Source organism: Neodiprion pinetum, chromosome 1 (genome assembly GCF_021155775.2).
Source record: "Neodiprion pinetum isolate iyNeoPine1 chromosome 1, iyNeoPine1.2, whole genome shotgun sequence".
Lineage (NCBI taxonomy): Eukaryota > Metazoa > Arthropoda > Insecta > Hymenoptera > Diprionidae > Neodiprion > Neodiprion pinetum.
Genome location: NC_060232.1, coordinates 8558098 through 8579544, shown reverse-complemented (window position 1 = coordinate 8579544; position 21447 = coordinate 8558098). Strand labels below are relative to the sequence as shown.

Genomic DNA, 21447 nt, shown 5'->3' with positions numbered 1-21447 from the left:
AATTAATCGTGATTCAGAAGGTTATACTTTAGAACAACTGGACATCTGAAATATCAGTAATCAATTAATATTACGATTTCAAACGCAACAATTTCGTGTAAGTAGGATATAGATTTTTCAATTTTACATTTTCTTCCTTTCAATTTCAAATCTTCGTCCTCAAATATCCAGTCACCGATGATTCTGTACCATGATAGTTATCACGATGCGTATAAGTCATTCATAACTTGGCATATTTGACATAAAAATTCAGACATTGGACAGATTTGTTTCATAAAAATGATCAATCCTGAATTTGTCGATGTTTTATTATTGGTTCAGCAGTATCGCATATTTTTCATTATCGTTATTTTTTCCACTTTACAAATTTCTTTCTACTTTTGAATTTGAGTAATCGATCAATTGGTTTCGTGGTCTTTCGACGTTCGAACACCCTTCACCCGCGGAAACGCATCATTTAATTTTCAAAGTACGTCAGTCGTTGTCTGGCCTCGAACGAGCCTGCGAGCCAAACGATGCGCTGGAAATTCGCAAGCTTGCAATCTCCGGGTGGTTATATGCACGGTCTGCATGTGCTCGCAGGTACCTATACCCCATGGAGAAGGGTGCGCGGTAGTCGAAATCGCCGCGAAGATACAAGCTAGGATTCAGCTTTGATCTATTTCATTCGATCGCACGCTGGAGCCGCACCCGCGATGCGGAAAATGGGAAAAAAAGAAGGAGAACAAAATCGAGTAATATATAAATCCCACAATATCAAAGCGGGGTTTGTATCGCGCCTCGCGTTTCTTGATTGGTTATTCCGCTTTACCAGATCCAGATCGTGCCTGCTGACGTTGTGTTTTTCGTACCGACTAAAAGCTTCGCTCCCGACTATCTGCACGCCTCTCTCTTTGCCGACAGAAAAGTCCAACGTATTTAAACTGTATTGATTATCCAGTTTCCACAGTTTGTTGTCTGTTTTCAAAACAAATTTACGTATCACATGGAAATTGGGCAATGGGAAAATGATTAAAAAACAGTAATCATTCACAAAAAGTCCAACCTCTGTTCACCTGATTCATCTGAATTGGCCGCGCATTTTATTTGCCTCGAAATAAAGTTTTCGTCTGGTACTTATCGTCAGATTTAGTTGACTGTAAGAAATTTTTGTCGATCCAATACGATGTTTGATTAATAGTCGCTTGTGTCAGTTAAAAATAAAAGTGGGGGACGAAATGTAGAATGACTTGACGATTGAAGGGTTAGAATATCGAATTTTCAAGCAACCAAAAATCGAATTTACAGAATTTCAAATTACAGAAAGGTCAAGTGCCTGTATAGAAAAGTCATCAGGCTGAAGTTAGCAATGTCAACGAGAGGAAACCTCGGGCTGAGAAATCATCATTACTGAGCAATATAAAAATGACGTTGAACGACTTAGTTATTTCAAAATTGAACTATATTTTGTTTACGACGGTTAGCCAAATCTCAGACATTCCTAAAAATTCGAAGTAGCGATTTTTCTTAAACACGCATCGTTACAGTAACGTTACTAACTTCACCCTCATGAATAGTCAGAGTGTGAACAAGCCGAGTATAGGAAGCCAGAACATAGAACCGTTAGAATGAATGAGAACATGCGGCAATCCGAAACACGTGATTTTCACAGATCTGATGATTTTATATTTTGGTTTTCTGCACTTTGTCGTCAAATAGATATTCACATCATTAAAAGTTCGGCACTGCGAACCTTTCCTTCTACGACCGTTCCACTTTTTACCCCCCGGAAAAAATCGTCGTTAAATCGAGTGACGAACGCAATAAAACATATAAATCTTTCAGTTCCAATCAAACCTTTCTTCCCATCAAATATCGTTCACAATCAATCGAATCCAGTTAGCAGAACCTTCTCTATTTTCCCATTACCACAGATATATAGCATCTTGTTTCCACTTGCCTGTTCAAGAGGACCATTTTCAATATCAGACGGGTCCTATTATTCTCAATCTCGACCGGGTCTCTCCCTTCGTCATAGTCAAGGGAACACGAAAGCCTGGGTTCAAGGCACTTAGGTACTCGCTTGCAGCCGCTTTGAGTCAACGAAGAGACGGAGCTTTCGGCGGTCCGCTAATATTTCCGAAATCTGACGACGACGCAACCCTTTTACTAGCACCGCGTCCCTTTTTCCGCGAGCTCATAAGTAGATTTCCGAACGAATACTCGCCTCCCTTTTTCCGTTCGGCCGATAGAAAATCACGCGGGACTATTGAACGATATTTTACTGATATTTTCGCAATCTATTTCACAATTTTTTTCAGCATTGTATTACTTTACATTGTCTTATTAATAACTTTATCCGTACGAATAGCCTCTTCGTCAATCAGGCAGTCAACTTTTTTGCTTTAGTTTTACCGTGAGATGTAATTCGGCCATAATGATAGAAAAATGGTCAGACAATGTTCTTAAGCCAGAGAGAAATTATGTAGCGGCAAAAAAGCACGATTGAACTTGCGAATCCTGTGAAATATTTGTCGAGTTGCGATCTCGGAACGTCTCGTTTATTATTTTATAAAGCAGCTTCTGCAGTCAAAGACTCTCTTCATCCTCTGATTAGACAACTTGCCGTGTTTAAAATCCTTTGCGAAAGGGAGATGTTCACGACTTACTTTCTCATCGTATACTTGAGCCAGGATTTGTACGGCTTCCGCAGCTGTACGAGATTCTATTCTCTGAAGGAGGACGAGGTTCTCACCGATTGTTACAAGTTAACGTTAATTCAGTCCTACATACAAATTTTTACTCAAAAATTCATGCAAGGATATCGATTAGCGTCAGGATTGAAATTAAGCTGGTATTTGATGCAGTTCACTTCCATGCTGTGACGGATGACAAATGTTTTATACGTTGAAAAGATTGACAAGATTTAGAAAAAAAAAATATGTACACAAAAAGCCACTTTACTATTAGGAAAAAAGGTTTGAATTAGGCCACGAACGTTTGCAGTCTGCTGTGATTTTGCATAAGTTTCGACAAAGGAAGGTTGGTTTTGTGCCTAGAACTTGGGCGCGTGAAATTTCGTTATTTCAGCGTATCTATTCGATCCGAGACATTCGAGGAGGGCAAACGTATAAATAAAATCGAAGCCCAGGTCGCACCCATCCTCCGGAGTATACAAAGTTGGTGATAGTTGACGAAATGAAAGTGGTGACATTCGAAGCCATGGTTAAAAGGTTCTCGTGACAGGCGGCAGTAAGTAATGAATCGTATACCTACTTTGCTAGGAACCGCCCGCCCGCGACCTCGCGTGCACGAAATATGAAGTGAAAGAAAAAAAGAGGAAAGGAAAAAGAAACCGAGAGGGATAAAAAGAGGGAGGGAAAAAGCACACGCGTAAGGTAAAATGCGGGATTAGAAAAAGGGAAAATCTTTACGCACACCGACTCGGCGCTGGGGGATCGCCGCGTTTGTATTTTCTTCGGCTCTTAATTCCATTCGTTTCTCCGTTTAAACCAAAGCGTCACGTACGAATCAGGGGCCAAATTATAAGTCATGTATGCCGCACCTGCAAGCACGTACCGCTTAAATTAGCGATTATATTAAAGTCCGGGTTTCCGGTTTACTTTTGTTTTCGGCTCACGTGACGCGGATTACAAGCCAAAGCGACGGCTGCTGATCCTCGGTCAAATTTCTCTTTTTTTTTCCCCTTTTTTCCATCCACTTATGCCACATATTTACGGTATCATTCGTTCCGATAAAGGGGAAAAGCGCCGAAACCATCTTTGCAGCGTTTTTTATCGATCAAATTACGAGAGAGAGAGCGAGAGAGAGAGAGAGAGAGAGAGAGAGAGAGAGAGAGAGAAAAAAAGAGAGAGTTGAAATAATTTTCTCGTTTACTTGTACCCAAGGAATAGAACTGAGAGAATATTTCTATAAAGAATGCGAGCCTTTTCCCGCATTTATTGATATCGGGCGGATATTACTGCGACCGCATCAGGTTACCGAAATAATTTTTCTTATTACGTTTCACGACACGTTTGCACAAGGATTATCATAAGGTGTGGATATCCGAGTCCGCACCTTCGGTCCTTCATCTTCCTTGTTTCATCCCTACCTACCAGATGTTTTCTTTTTTCTTCTCTCTCTCTCTCTCTCCCTCCTTTCTCTCTCTTTCTCTCTTTGCCGCTTTTTCTCATTTTCTCTCATATCCGCCATCAGTGCCAGGCGCGATTTCTTCGAATCACTTTGGCTTATCTGTTGAGCAAAAAATGCGGATCACTTTTTTCCGCAGGTATTTCCGTTCGACGATCGGAAGCCGCCTTGGATATATCCTTCTACCGGTGGTCGCGTCACGTTCTACGCCTTGATTCGAAACTGCAACGAATCAACGAGCCCTGTGTTTATTCTCGTGTTCACTTCAACAAACATGATCGCAGAATGCCGAATCGCGATGGAATCTGTTGCTTATACAAGTTTTACCGCACACGGTAGCTGCCCGCCACCCTCGACAATGTTTTTCTTTTTCACTATTTCTGTTTTCCAAGCGGACGATAACGCTGAATTTCTGCACAATTTTACCACGCGTTGTTTGTCTGTGGTAAAACGTTGTTGAATGTGTAAAAAGTCAACGTTAAATCGCAAAACCGTCGTTCTCTAATTCTGTTTCCATCTCGCTTTGGATTCGCGCTGAATTTGCTTGGACGTTGAACGACATTTAAAAACATTGAATTACCAATTCGATTGTAAACACGTCGTGTACTACCGACTGACTTTCCAACAATTCAGCCAAACTGTCGGACCTCCGAGCGATTTGTCGATGCACTTTCGACCTGTTTTCGATTAATCGAGGCTCGAAACAGCGCCGATAAACGTTTAATAAAACGGATGCGGATTTTCGGTGTTCCGTAAATGTCCTACAAAAATTGTCAGGTCAATTTCAATTATAAGAAATTAGAAACAGTGCCGAATCAATTGATTGAACATCGCATTTGCGATTGGAAAACGCGAGTTATACGAATTTACAAAACTTTCTGTGATCGAAAAGAATGTCATCATACACTGAGAAAAATTTCATTTGTTACAGTAACTATAAAAATTCAGTAAAACAGGTATCGTTAAAAATACCGTTTGAATATTGTTGGAATGACGAAAAACGAGGTACGCGTATCCATTTTGCGCTATCGTCGATCCTTTTTTGATGATTGCGACGGAAAATAAATTTGTGAGGTTTACTCTACTTTTTTTAGTTCAATAAGGCTTTAACGTCAATTTATCGTTGTACAAGCATTAAATTTTCGCAACAATTGCAAGAAAATATAGTAACAGTGGTCATAACGAGAAAGAATACTAAGAGATACTAGACTTTATGGTAAGAGCTGGAAAACTAATCTTCATTTTGTACCTAAAAGTATATTTTTCGATTTTGGTAAAAAATGAAAATAGTTAAGGACTGAGCGGTAACCGGAACTAAAAATTTCTCTCAGTGTAGATCCGACTGTAACATTTTGTTACAGTATTATTGCTACAATAGTTTCTAACTGATAGAGAATGAGAGAGTATGGATATAGTTCAGGAAATAATAGCCGGTGGCAATTGAGTGGCCTCAAATTTAACGGACGCGAATAGATACGAAGCAATAAATACACGCGGCAACTGTAACGATAACAAAAGATGAAAGATAATCGACACACGGAGAGTGATACATATATGTATAGTGTATACGTATATCGAATAAAACGGTGGTTTAGCCCCGATGTACCAGCACTCGTACGATCATTGGCCAAATCGAGGGCGATTCGTCGATGCCAATATTAGGCAAGTCGGTGAGATATTTTGCGCTATCAAATATATACCATCGTTTATTCCAGTATATGGACTCTGAATGTGATTTGTATTTCGAGAGTAGTTCAGAAGTCCATATATTGTGAGTATTTTCCGCTTTATGTGAGGAATGTGTACGATTTTTTCGATACTTGAGACGGTTCAACGACGGTGAAGTTCCGTTGATCCTCGGACAGTTTTATATTTGCGCCAGTGGTTGATAATTGAATGAATAGTTTAGACAAGTGATAAAATTTATATCACGACGAAACGATTTTGGTAAAGAAAATGGCGGAAGAATATCGTTTTCATAAAGTTATTAATCAGTGAGCTTTTTTTGCAATACAAATATACATTGTCTCAGTTCTTTCTTTTTCCACAAGAAAAAGATTATCGCGTGCTTCTGGAAAAATTTGGCTCAATTCAATTTCGAGCTTTAATTTTTGAATCTATTTTTGATATTCTTTTTTTTTTCGTTTGATTAATTTGTTCACTTGACTTCACATCTGATGAATTATCGTATATTCGGAGATCGAAATTTTCCCGAGCTTAGAATAAAAATGTCTCAGTTTAGTTGACAAACGGCTCAGCTGAAGACGGAATTCGATATTTTTAATATCCGTAATGTGTCGTTCCCTGTGATATCCCTCGGATATTGTTAAACTCTGTGAAAGCACTAAGGATATTTCGCAATCTGAGCAAACTAAAAATAGGTCTAGCCGATCTGAGCTGTCACATCAAACTGACAAACTGACTATACGACTTTCACTTGGTGCTCGAACGATTTGAAGAACAATTTTATGATAAATTGAATGGAACTTATATCGAAGTCAATTATCCTTAAAATATGTTCCTCTTCTCATTTTCGACGTTTAATCCACCTAAAAATTTTACTACCTTCTCAGACGCGTCGGTATAATTTCTTGTTCCATTCTCTGTATGACGTTAATTTGACAAGCAGATAAATTCCCACAGAATTACCTCAGCTTAACATTTCATGTACAGTTAAACTTGCAGTCAAGATATTCGTACACTTTCCAACTTCTGCATGGTGCAGGTATCTTCACACTACACGAACACGTGGATTTGACTTCTATCACTTTGCGTGACACTGATCGCATGGGAATAAAACGCGGTCGGGTGGCTATTTTATTTTCCTTGCCGTATCTGCCGTAAGTTCACGATGGAAGGAAATTTTCTTTTCCCGAGGATATGAGGAGCGCATAAGAGTTTGTATTCATCCGTGTGACCTCGTATCACCCTCTCAGATTACCTGTCTTATCTCGGTCCGCGTTCACCGGCTTGTCCGGCGAGATAATCGTTACTCTTCCAAATCCGAGCCGCCTTCGATCCAATTCCAAATTTAGAGAAGTAAACGTTCGAGTACTTGGCGCTTACATTTTGAGAAATAATTATGCATATTCGCTACTATGACAAAACAAATCCGGGTATTTTATTCCGTGAATAAAGTAAGAATGGTGATTTTGATTTCCTGTTTAAAAATCACCTACAGATCGTAATCGCACTATCGATCAGTGCAGTTATTAGAATTGAATTTCGAAGGGATTCTTTACGGTCGCGAAGAAATGATAAGAATTCAGAAGACGTAACGTTCTTTGGAGGTAATTAAAGGTCCGTGACAGGGGGTCGAATTGGGAGCCTCCAATTTCTTAAAGGCAATTCAATGAAAGGCTTTTGACGAGGCGAAGCAGCGATGGTCAGTCGATCCTTTCACGTTGCGTTGGTAACCATTACAGCATTATTCTACGTCGGACGAGCCGATCAAAGAGCTTGTTTCGATATATTGCACCGTCTTCTCAAGCTTACAGAGAACGAGCCTCTCTCCCTCTGATAAGAAGGGTGAGAGAAATTCTCTACGCTTCATTGACATTCGGTTTACCTTTGCAACAATCGATGCGCTGTTAAGCTAGGCAAAGAAAACTTATTTTACTTTCGATTCAACATCGTCCTAGTTATGGAAAATTCATTTGCAGATGTTCATTTTGTTTAATTAAGTTTTATTTTGTGATCTGACAGGCTTTCGCGATAAAGATCTATATTCGTGAATAGAAACCCTTGTTGATATGGTTAAACATATCGCACTGAGAAAAATTTCATTTGCTGTAGTAACTAGCAAAATTTAGCAAAACAGGTATCGCTGAAAAAAAACTGTTGTGAATATTGTGAATATCGTTGGAATTACGAAAAACGAGGTACGCATAACCATTTTGCGCTATTGTCGATCTTTTTTTTGGTAGAATTTTACTTAAATAAGCCTTTAAGATCAATTTATTGTCGCACAAGCATTACATTTTCGCAACAGTTGCACAAAAATATAGTAACAGTGATCGTAATGAGAAAGAATAGTAACGGATACTAGTTTTTCTGGTAACAGCTAGAAAACTAATTTTCATTTTGTACCTCGAACTATATTTTCCGATTGTGGTAAAAAATGAAAATAGTTGAGGACTGAGCGGTAACCGGAACTGAAAATTTCTCTCACTACGGCTATATTGTATTATTTTTTACGCTTGAAAGAAACGAGTCTGATATATTCTACACAATCAGGGAAGTATTGCACTGTTGGAAAGAGAAAATATTATGGTTGAAAAATACAGAGAAATTCAACCTGAACAAGCGAACCATTATTGTGAAATTTGACGGTACGAATGTGGATGAATATGAATAATTTGGAAACGATGCACTGATTTTCGTAGAATTTTGTTTTGTTTTACGATTGTACGATTTCCGTGGAATATTAACGAGCTGCTTCTTCTTCGTGTCTACAGATGCAGCGAGCGGTCTTACTGCTATGCTGGCTACCGTTGCTCCATCATTGCCAAGCCGTCAATCCAGGTAATTCTATTTTACACACGTACGCAACATCGCTAATTTTTTATTTTATTTTTTTCCATAAATCCAACGTCTAAAAAAGCTTAAAGTTATGCGGAATATTACTCAGTTGTTTAAGCTGTGCTGGCGCAACCCAAGATGCGCAATGTTTTACAAAAAATTACATTTTCAATGTCACTTAATTTCACCACAGTTTTACAATCGTCGACGAAAATATTTCCAGTGATACGAATAATTTTTTTAATTAAGTGGCCCAAATATCGTGAGAGTCGAAAATTGGCCTTAAGTTTTGAATTTACTAAACTAATCACAAAATTTAATATGATATCTTAGGCGTCAGCAAAAGACAAATACATGCCACTGAAAACCGACCCGCTTCACATTCGCGTTGATTTGGGAAACCGATTTCGTGACCGTGAATTTTTGCCGTCTTTTGTTTTCGATACATTTGTCGCGAAACGAGCTTTGAATTAGACCATCACGAGTCAGTTGAGACGGAAATTTTGAGTCAGATTATATTATAGCCTCGATCATAACAATGATTTCACTCGGAAATTATAGAGTGTTCGTATTGTGATCCATGTATCAGATTCTTATTGATTATCGTTTTGCATTTCATTTATAATCGATTCGAAAATTTTCGATAAAACACTCAGATATGTTCAATCGTCGGAAATGTGATTTCATGTACGACACTGCCAGACTAATCGGTTTTCGATGATTTATAAACTCTGAAGTTTCTCGTATATTATATTCACGCGTATAATATCTGACTACGACATTGTTCAGTTGTGAGTACTTTATACGCTAATTATTTTCTGTTATTGTTGTAACATACAACTTATACACAGGACTTGGGATGTTATTTAATAATAAGAGGACACAGTATTTTACGTAATTGGTGACAAGTGTTTATTCACATAATTTTTAATGTTAATAATTGAAAAAAAAAAAAAAAATGTTACAATTTTTGCTGAGACTGACCCCCGTAAGGGCTGAAAGGTGAGGGTAGAAGTAATTGCTGCTCTTTGCAGCAAATAACTCATACACATCATCTTCAACAAAGTTGAATAAAAAATAAGTCAATAAATAGATAAACCGAAGAAATTTCCAGCATGGTTAAAACGAGCGTGTAATCCTTGTCCCAGATTTGATGTCAGATCCATATTCAAATAATGGTAGAGGAAATATTGGATCTGCGTTGGTATTCTCAGTATTTCCGTGATTCACAGGTTGACAAGCGCTTCGATCAATGGCTTTCCATCTAAAGAACGAACTCAGTCTATAATATTTTGGTGATGGTTTCAGGTACTTGCAAAACTGTCGTGCGGTTGCGATTTCTGCACAGAGCTTTTTAGGAAACGAATTTTACAGAGATTACCAGTCAGAAACAGTCGAGCTTTCCGAAACTCTTCATCGTCAAGCAATTCGGAATTTGCGTAATCTATGGAACAGCAATTGAAATATCAATTCCGAACTACAATTTATCGCACTTTTTGTAATCAAGCGGTGAAGTACCAAATCACTAGAATATCAATGATTTGCTATATTTGTAGTAATGGTTTTTAGAGATGCCAGTAGTAATTTAACGTGTTATCAGTATTTCTCAATTGGATAATAATCGCGTACTATGTTAAATTGGTGTTGCTTATAATGCGGATGTGATATGAGTAGCTAATTGAATGATCAATTTTCTATATTGCTATCTTCCTAAATTGACGTCTGAATAATAAAGGTATCGTGGCAAAAATTCAAATAACCATTCGGTTTTAATAGTGGCATTTCTCCGATGCGGCGATTCAAGAGTGTTGGCTGAATTTTAAAAATATAAAACAATACAGAGGTACTTTTTTAAATCTGTGACAAATTATTTGATAGTTCTGGAGGTTAGATGTTGAATTTCTTTTTTTCACAACAAAAATCAGAATTCGGACGAAAAAATTTACGAGTAAAATTTTTTGAATTAGATTGCCGATGCTGGGTTGAAAATAAGTATAACTCGACTCAATACTCAACCAAAAATGGTCTGGACTACGAATCATAGATTCTCATAATGCTGCCAACCCTAACCCTATCCTAACATAACTGTTCAGCCTACTTTTGATCTCGTTGCGTAACATGATAAATGACCATAATTCAAAAATATTTACCGCCAGAAGAGTTGCCGCCTGCACACAATTGAATGTATACACTTGCGATAACGAGGAATACGATTAACTTCGACATTTTGAGGTATTGTTGGTATGTGCCGAACTGATGGATTTGGTGTAAAATCTTCTCCTTATATACCATCTTGAATCGCGCAACGCCTGTTTAGCTATAACATTGTTTATGATGTTTATTGATTTATCAAGGCTGAAAAAAGTTTGCACTTTGCAGTATTATTTTCCCCCAAAGATAAATATGTACGTAAATCATAAATGTGACAATCGCAAGAGAATACGGCATGTTTCACTGGATTTGTGAAATTTCACTATGAATTTTTTAACCACTCCTATGATGGCAGAAAGGATCCTAATTTTCAAGTGTGGTACGGATTTGAGGTCAGCCAAATGGGTTTTAACAAAGTTTATAGCAGTTTATAAAGTAAAGAAAAGGCTCTCAACGATAATTATCTATTTGAAACACTGGGAGAAGGAAAAATGGGCGATGGAGATCGATCAGTAGGAGAATGACCGAAGGCGAGGGTAGCTGGAAGGGAGCTGTGTTATTTTAGGAAGTCCAAGGGGGGTACAAATTGAGGAGTATTGCTCGGCACAGCTTCCACGCACTTGGCAAGGGATTTTTTCACAGTCATCGAAGGACTGCGATTCATATGTATCTCGTAGTGTGTAAAAAATTGAGAGACAGGTATTTGTTTTTTCATCTGCTACGCTATGACAAATCCCTCACGGACATGACCTATCGATGTTTGAAATGAATTTTGAATGAGAAAGTGCAAGATGTCAAAAATGAATGAATAGGAAATTATGCATGTCGAAAATTAACTCGAATTGCGCGTTTCATAGGCCAAATGCCATTGCTATAAACGCTTTGTGACTTTTTAGTAGTTTTCAGAGGTTGCAACAGCAGCTGAATTATTTTTCGTTCATCTTCGAAGTAAACAATAAAGTACGATATTGATAGACGTCTACTTATTTTTCCTTCAATCACGTTTATTATTTTCATTATTTTATACCATTCCTTGTTATTTAACTGTCATTTCACAGTGTCTCCGCTGTATTTGCGCTGTAATATTCCAACAATTTTTTGTATGCACATCAGTCTTCAGTGTTTTTAGTCCAATTTTACGGAGGATGGGTGATTAATACGGAGCATTCCACGAAGATGGAGATTTCAGTACATAAATATATTTCAAAAATTATTCTTAGAATACATTTCTCACATGAAAATGAACAAAACAATTCCCAACAACATGGGTCGAAATAAATATATTTGCAGAGTCACCGGTAATTACGTCATATATTTATATCACAATGTTTTACAATTAACAGAGCCAAAGGTTTAATCATGCTTCATTTGATTATGTTACAAGTGACATCAATAGCTACGGGCGTTAATTTTATTTTCGGCTTCTGGAATCACGCAAGTGGATTTGTTGCGCGTGTGGAATTGTACGCGCGAATTTGACTGTGCTTTTACACTCACATTGTGTCGTATATAGCACTAGGAGAATCACTAGAAAGATTCCCGTAAAGAAAAAATATTACATTGACAGAAAGTGAAGCGTCCTTAAATTACGTAATCGATTTTTAAGAGTTTGTGAATCCTCGCTTTTGTCATCTTCCGTCAGCTCAAGAAGTAGAGAATGCTTAAAACTTTAACTGATTATTAACTCAAAATTTTTACTGAAAAATTGAATATAAAATAGCCTATACATCACTTCTGGAACATTTGAAAAAAAGTTTCATCAAAATCCGTCACTTAAATTTTATGTTCAATCCGTACAAACATACATACATACATATATACATAGAATTTTACATATTAGCATAGATGTCAGTGCGATGCAACTCGAAAAAATAGTCACCACCGAAGTCTTCGCCAGATAGCGCTCTGAACGTTACTCCCAAAACAGATGTATATTTATATCCGTATAAAATCGCGGAAATACTCCTTCATTCCAATAAACAAATGAAGAATGATCAAACCGTTAGCTCTATTAAATATAACACATCGTGATATGTATGTTTTAATATAAATATATCATGTCATATCACCTGTGACTCTGCAAATATACTCATTTCGACTCATGTGAATAGAACTTTTTTTTGCTTCATTTTCATATGAGAAGTCTATTCTAGGAATAACTTATCAAATTTTCATCATTTATGAAATTACAATTTTGCTGCGATGCAGTCCCTGTTTTCAGATGGGGCTCTGAAACATTTTCATACTTTCCTAGATGTTTCTGAATTTTTTTTAAATTTGACAAAATAGGCACTCCGGAAACGGAGTAACATCTCAGACACGGGTGATTGGGAAAATTTGAAAGAAATCAGAGCTGTTTTTCGACCAGTGCTTTCACAAAAACGAAAGATAAAAAATAAAAAAACACTTGGATTGAATCGAAGATATCGATTTCCGATCTTGATCGATACTTTGCGGAATGCCCTATACATATATGCGAGATACACTAACCGCACACATATCGGTACGCATCCAAATTGACATTTTTCAGATAAACAACTGTCAGCTATTTGATATTTTCCGACACATCGAGATGTATAGTCGTCATCTGTCACGGACAGTTAAAATGTACCGGAATAAACATAAACAAACCATCCGCAACCTGAATAAATGAAAAGTTTCGAGGTTCACAAATAGCAGCTAAGATATAAACGTAGGTGTTCTCGGAATCTAGTTGACTACTCGAGTATTGTAAAGATCCATAGCGACGGGACGCTGGCGATGGTAGAAAGTTTTCTTGTCATGGCGTATTAGTTGAGGAGATTGTAATGCACAGGTCCAGAAGCCACAGTAGCAGAACACACCGGGACACCATGACCCGCACTGACAGATTTCAGACTTCAACTTAAAATATGTACTATCCAAATTTTCAAATTGAAATATTAAAAATTTAAAAAGTTATTGTATTTAAAGCAGAGTTATTTTTGAAAATGTAAAAAAATTCACTAACGTTTATTGAAGTGAAAATGAATCGAATGTTTCGATAGACGCCTATCCTTCGGCTCCACGCCTTTCCCAATACTCCAACGATAAGCGTCCCTTGAGTACTTTTTCTCAGAGCTGAATTCCGTTGCGAAAAGGAAATATAAATCACACGTTACAACTGCAAACAGCGACAGCAAGAAAGTTCAACATGGCCGTGAAACTTTTTTTCAATCTTTACTATCCGAGCAACGTCATGACTTAGGTTTTAGAAGGACCTCGAGTATGGTACTATTGTTCATAATGTAGGGTCAAACAGGTAGGGTGATAAATTGCGTGGTTAAGATTTGTCAAACAAAGAAGTGGGAAATCCCGCCGTCTTGACTCTGATACATTTGTCGCAAAACTGACTAACCCATCACGGGCCGGTTGTGATACCAAAGTTGAATCGGAGCATTACAGCCTCACGGTAATGATTTCACTCGCAAATTATAAAGTGTGCGCACCGTAACCCATGTATTAGATTCTGATTGATCAGTATTTTGCACACCGTCTATAATCGATTTAAAAACTTTTGGATAAGACAGCATATTTTGAGCGTGTTCGTGCGAATGACAACCACACTATAATTTCGGGCTCTGATTCTACACCGTGTGTCAGACGTACGGATAAGCGATATTGTAAACTAGTGTCGTTACAGCGCTCGCCTTGGATCACGCTGCGTTCACAAGAGTGGTCTAACCACTCACATGAACTTGGCCATTACGAGTGTGATTCTGTGTACGACACTGCCAGACTAATCGGTTTTCGATTATTTATAACCTCTGAGGTTTCTCGTGTATCGAAATCACGCATGGATCTGGCTGTGACAATGTTCGCTTGTAAGTAATCTTACACGTTAATTATTTTTCTGTTATTGTTGTAACACATAACTTGCACACTCGACTGGGAATGTTGTTTGATGATATAAGGATGTAATTTTTGCTACATAACTGGTGACAAGTGTTTATTCGCATACTATTTCATGTAATTTGAGGAAAAAATTTAAAATGTTACAATTTTTGTTGAGACTGGTCCCCGTAAAGGCTGAAAGGTGATGGTAAAAATGATTGCTGCTCTTCACAGCAAATAATTTATGCACATCATCTTTAATTAGATCGATCGAAAAATGAATCAATAAATAGATAATCCAAAGAAATTTCAAGCACGCTTAAAACAGATATGCAATCCTTGTCCCAGATTCGCTGTCAGCGCCACACTCAAATAATGACACAGGAAATGTTGGATCTGCGTTGGAATTCTCAGTGTTTCCGAAACTCATCGAGTGTTGACAGCATTTACAATAGCCGGGGTGGCTTAGCAACTGCTTCCCGCTCCACAGCTAGCTCGAATTACATCTGGACCTGGAGCTGTACCTAAAAAACGAAATCAGACTGTAATATTTTGGACTTTTACACAGAATGCCACCCAGAAGCATTCGAGTGTTCTGAAACCTGTTACCATCAAGAAATTCAGAATTTGTGTAATTAAGACAAACTATTGGAAGGAAATTTCTCACAATTTTTCTTCGTGCTTATTGACATTTGAATAAACTTTATGAATTTTCGGGAAACGAAATATTGAATATAACCCAAAGCATACTGCCTGACAGGCAATTATATAAAGAAAAGTGTGAACAGGATATTTCAAAAAGCACTAGATCGATCCTGCTCAGATTTTCACAGCATCTTCAGCTTAACTATCCGTACCGCGTGAACTAAGATAACCATGATTGCTTTGGTATTTTTCGTTTCACGAAAGAAAATTGAAATTCGCATTTGCTCGACGTTTGTTTACCGTGTAAAATAAAAAATACCAAAGCAATTATGAATATTGCAGTTCACGGGATAGGTATGGGTGAAGGAGAAATACTTTCAAAATTTGAGCAGAATCGGTCTACTGCTTTTTGAGATATTATGTTTCGACTTTTTTTTTTACATTCGTTCCTATCGAGCAGCTTACATTTGCTTATATCCAATATTTCGTCCCCAAAAATTCAGAAGGTTTGGTCATATGTCAATGAATATGATGTCAAAATTATGAGTAATTTCATTTTAATGATTTGTCTGAAAAACAGATCCAAAAAACCTTTGAAAAAGCAGATTTCACACTAAACGACCCCCGTAACAGAATAGCAATTGAAATATTAATTTCATACTGCATTTCCATTTTCTGTTTAATTGTGAAATACCAATGCCGTGTAACATTACATTACCTAACGCAGTACCACGTCACTGGAATATCAATGGCTTCCTAATATTGTGGTAATGGTTTTTAATTGAGATGCAAGTAGTGACTGAACGTGTTTTCAGTGCTTCTTAATTGAATAATAATCGCGTTTTATTTTAAAGTGGTGTTATTTTTAATCTGGATGTGATAAGACTGCTATATTAATCAATTGTCTTATTGCTGTCTTTCTAAATTGACGACCGAATGACGAACATATTGTGATGATCATTCAACTGACTATCCGGTTTCAATAATGGCATTGAAAAGTGTTGTTAATTGCAATCCTTTCTCAGCATTCTTATTTCTGCGCCTACGCTTAGCAGTATTTGAAAAACATTGAACACTTTCAAGGTACTCGTTAAAACGTGTAGTGAATTATTCGATAGTTCTGGAGGTTGGACATTGAATTTTTTTCTATCACAAATATCCGAATTGGGACGAGAAATTTGAGGTTGAAATTTTTCGATTGAATTGTCGATGGTAGTTGACAAATAAGTGTAACTTGACTCAAGACTCAGTCAGAAATGGTCTAGACTATGAATCATAGATTCTCATGGTGCTGCCAATCCTAACCCTAGCCTAACATAACTATTCACCCTACTTTTGACGTCGTTGCGTAACATTGGCGTCACTATCAAAATTCAAAAATATCGACTGCCGAACGATAAGATGAGACATTTACGATAAGAATTGTTACGTTACCTTGAGCAGAAACGGCCATTGCATACAAGTGCATGCATACACTCGCAATAACGAAGAATACGATTAACTTCGACATTTTGAGGTAATGTTGCTGAGTGGCGAACTGATGGATCTGGTGCAAAATTTCCTCCTTATATACCATATTGAAGTGCGCAACGCCGGTTTAGCCATAACATTGCTTATTGACTTGGCACGCCTGAAAAAATTCTGCATTTTGCGGTCCTCCATAAACACATGTAAAAATTACAAATGAGTCATTCTCGACGCAAGATAATTCGGCATGTTTAATGAAATATTAAAAAGCGTTACAATTTTAAAGCTTGGTGGGGATTTGGGGTCGGTGAAATAGGTTTCAAAAAAGTTTGCGGCAGTTGATGAAGTATAGGAAAAGCTATGGTACAAATTTATGTGACGACTGTCAACAATAATTAGTCATATAAATCAGCTGGAGAAGGAAAGGTGGGTTACGACGATGGATTAAGAGCAGGATAACTAAAAGCGAGGCTGTTTGGAAGGGTGCTGTGTTATTTTGGAGGGTCCAAGGGCCCCGTGGAGATGATGCGCTGTGGTGGGAGAAGCGGCTCCCAAAGCACCGGAAAGGGATGAATCACTTGGTAGAATAACTTTTTTCAGGAATGTTCATCTGTCCGAACGATGTTTTATCCGAAAAAGTATATTTAGAATAGTCTGCATTCCGAATGACCGAAACACAGAATGTGAGGATACGAAAAAACAAAAGTTCCTAAATTAAAAACTTAGATACTTCGAACAGCTGCAAAACCGAAGAAATTAGTTGTTGGCAATCTATGTTCAAAAGCAGCATAATTACGATCTGCAAAACGCAGAATACGTTTGCCACAGTTATGTATACTTATGCTGGATGGCACTAGACACCGTCGATTGGATACGCGTGGCGTTGCAGAGAAATATATGAGCTTCCGACGCCATCCAACCTTCCAGCATTTTGGCCATTCTGTCTTTAGCGAGTTTCGGAATTTCGACCTTTCGAGACTTTCTTCGGTCGTTACTGATAAATTCGGATTCGTAAACATTCGACGAAGACTCAAGTCTGACATTTGTAAAGTCGGCTTTTTGGCTTTCGGTATTATCGCAAATCAATATTTTACCGTTCGTAATCTTGGCCGCGTTGAAAAAAATTAATAACTTTATTTTTACACGCGACTTTTTGGTCTTTCGCAGTTTTGCATCTCCTCCCGCGTTTGCCACATGAAAATGATATCTCTTGGAATTGCAATACTACCACGACCCAGCATAGCAAAAGACTTCATAAACGAATAGTTGTAAAGAATTATCGGAGTAAGTCTTGTTTTAAAAATACTTTTGGTCAGTATATTATACTAATAAAACATCATCTCGAAAAGTTTAGTACCAAAATTCATTTCCGGTAATAAAATCGATCACTCGATTCTATTCAAGAAGATATAGAAAATTATAATAGATCTCTCATTCACGGGACGGTTTCAACGAAATTTGAGTTAGCAACCATTGAAAGGTCGTCGCTTTGTTGCCGTGTTGCTCTTCGCCTGTCAATATATTGACAATGACAATAACGTCGTGCAGACGAGTCACCGCTGTCCGCTCTTGACGACTGCTTTGGAGGTTAAAACACCATCCGAGTCATCCTTGTTTGCTCCTCCTTGAGTCAACAGAAGTTGGCAAAATTGGGGCTCTGTTTGGTTTCTCCGACTTTTTACTTCACACGCACCTTGTCCTATCATCTCTCCATCATCACCCAGAATATTGTCGTATTGTTCTTTGTTCACTGCTGAAGTCTCTTCAAAAGTCAATATCCGATTTCTCGAGTATTAAAACAAATGCAAAGATGCGTAAGGTAGATCCAATGAAGCCAACGATTACTTTCTAATGGCATGGATAATTTATAGAAGCGGTATAAGCATCGTGACGGCGAAAAATTCGTTATTATCAATAATTGAAATTATTCGTGAATCCTTCGTTCCCATTTCGATTCACACTCACGTTTGCTTCGATGACTGTAGCTTGCGCTTTCGGGACCATGAATTTCTGCTACCTTTCTGGTAGTTGCGGTTTCAAAATGGCAACATTAAAATGATGCGAAAAGCCGGATAATGAATCAATAATTTTTACACAAACTCATACGAATTTCATCGAATGTATTCCAATTTTTTATAATCTAATATAGTTTTTAGTTCAGAGAGCATTTTATTCTTTTTACTTCCTATAAAAAGGCTTGCGTGAACATAATTTTTTCGGCGTAAAACGAAACGATGTAGGCCGTAAATCGAAAGAAAAAGTGTCATAATTAAAATAGGGCGGCACCGGTGTCAACAGTGTGATTTTCGCAAGGCAGCGGTTCAAGAGAGTTGTTGATTTGAATCCTTCCATCAGCAATCTGGTTTCCGCGCTGACGCTTGGCGAAATTCAAAAGATATAGAATAATTCAGAATAATGTACTGAATTATTTGACAGTTCCGGGGGTTGGATATTGATTTTCTATCGACAGCAAAAATCAGAAGCTGAATAAGAAATTTGGGAAAGGAATTTTTAAAGGCTTGATTCAATACTCAACCAGAAACGGTCTGACCTGTAAATCATAGATTGTGATCCTGCTGCCAGTGCCAAGCTTACTCCGACCGAACTGTTCGCTTTACTTTTTATTTCGTTACGTTACACGGAAATAATCATCAAATTTCGAAGTATCTACTGCCGAACGCGAGAAAATTTCCTCCCAAAGAGAATCGATGGTTCCGTATCGTTGAATCTGGATTTCCAATTGGAATCGTTACGTTACCTAGAGCAGGAGCGGCGATTACAGAAAACTAGATGAATATAGTCAGGATAACGAGGATTACGATGAACTTTGACATCTCGAGGTGATATTGGTGAGTGCCGAACTGACGAATCTGGTGAAAAATCTTCTCTCTACATACCAACTTGAATCGCTCAACGTCTGTTCATCCACAGCATTGTTTGTTCATTTCGCAAGCCTCAAGAATTTTGAACTTTGAACTTTGCATTTTGCGATATTACGCAATGGATATAGATCGTTATCATAGATTGAAAATGTTTTCCCCAGACTTCAATAAATACATGCAAAAATCAAAAACGAATCAATTGATCTAATGGAATAGGGAATGTTTCACTCGATTTTTTAGCTACTTTCATGACAGCAAAAAGCATCTCAATTTTGAAGTTTGTTGTTAGGGTAACCGTATGAGAAATCGTGAAGGATACCGACCCGGCAGAATCATGTATTTCCATTCCATAATCTTCGGAGCTGTGTTTTCGAATCACATTTTGTCAACGATCCACCGGAATCACGATGCTGTGGATGAACCTTGTGAAATGAGGAAGTGGAAAGTGCTGCGGTCTCTTGACTCCGACACATTTTTCTCGAAACGAGCTACTAATTTACCTATCAAATGCAGGCTTTGATATCAACTTTTAATCAAATCATTCAAGCCTCACAACATTGATTTTGCTCGGAAATTATGGAGTGCGCGTTTCGTAACCCGTGTATCGGATTTCCATCTATCAGTATTTTGAAAGCCAACTATAATAGATTCCAGAACTTTTGGATCAAGCAACATATTTTGAGCTTGTTCGTCTGAATAACAACCACACTATACTTGCCGGCTCTGATTCGACGCCGTCTATCAAACGCACGGATAAGTGATAGTCTAGACTAGCGTCATTACAGCGTTAGCCTTGGATCACGCTGCGTTTACAAGAGTTGTCTAATCACTCAGACGTGCTTGGCCATTGCAAATGCAATCCCATGTACGACACTGTCAGACTCGTCGGCTTTCGATGATCTACAACCTCCAAGATTTCTCGTATGTCGAACTCACGCATAGATCTGGCTGCGACATTATTCGGTTGTGAATACTTTACACGTCAATTATTTTCATGTCACGGTTGTAACGTATAACGTGCATCGTCGACTTGGAATAATATTTAGTTATGAGAGGACATAGTTCATTTCACAGAACTGGTGAAAAATCTTTATTTACATACTTATTTATATATATTCCGGAAATAACAAAATACACAGTTTTCGCTGAGATTAACCCCTCAAGGGCTACCTAAAAGGTGAGGATAGAATGATCGCTGGTCTTTAGAATATCAAAAACTTATACACATCATCTTTGATAAAGTTTTACGGGAAATTAATCATTTAGTGAATAAACCGAAGAAATCTTAAGCACACTCAGAACGGACGTGCAATCCTTGTTCCATATATGCTGTCAGAGTCATCCTATAATAAAGGGTCTATGGCGAAAATTCTATTATCTATTCGGTTTTAATGGTCGCATTTCCCTGATGCGGCGACTCTCATTTCCGCGCCTACGTTTAGCAAAATTCGAAAAATTTGAAATACTTTGGAGGTATTCGCTAAAATGTGTCGTGAATTGTTTGATAGTTCTGGAGGTTAGATATTGAATTTTATGCTACAGCAAAAATGCGAATCGGGATGAGAATTAGATGAGTGAAATTTTCTCGATTAGATTGGCGATGGTGGGCTGGAAATGGGGATAACTTGACTCATTACGTAACCAAAAAATGGTTTGGATTATAAATCATAGGTTCTAATAGTACTGCCAATGCTAACCGTAACCTCACATAACTATTCACCTTACTTTTGATCTCGTTCCGTAACTTAGACATGACTATCATAATTCAAAAATATTTACTGTCAAACGACAAGATAAG

At 37.7% G+C, this 21447-nt stretch overlaps 1 protein-coding gene and 2 long non-coding RNA genes across 3 annotated transcripts in view; 1 reads left to right on the top strand and 2 right to left on the bottom strand.

Moving 5' to 3' along the window:
- Positions 1-21447, top strand: part of Sol1 — a 359519-nt gene that overhangs the window by 47384 nt on the left and 290688 nt on the right. The window contains exon 2 of the mRNA XM_046615171.2: positions 8589-8655. Coding sequence (XP_046471127.1) covers positions 8589-8655 — 67 coding nt within the window. The remainder of the gene's footprint in view (positions 1-8588; positions 8656-21447) is intronic.
- Positions 9541-10925, bottom strand: LOC124213664 (uncharacterized). Its single transcript, XR_006881926.2, has 2 exons — positions 10803-10925; positions 9541-9916 (listed from the first exon to the last, which is right to left on the bottom strand). It is a non-coding gene; the product is annotated as an uncharacterized lncRNA (long non-coding RNA).
- Positions 14754-16843, bottom strand: LOC124213669 (uncharacterized). The gene is made up of 2 exons (XR_006881932.2): positions 16735-16843; positions 14754-15179 (listed from the first exon to the last, which is right to left on the bottom strand). It is a non-coding gene; the product is annotated as an uncharacterized lncRNA (long non-coding RNA).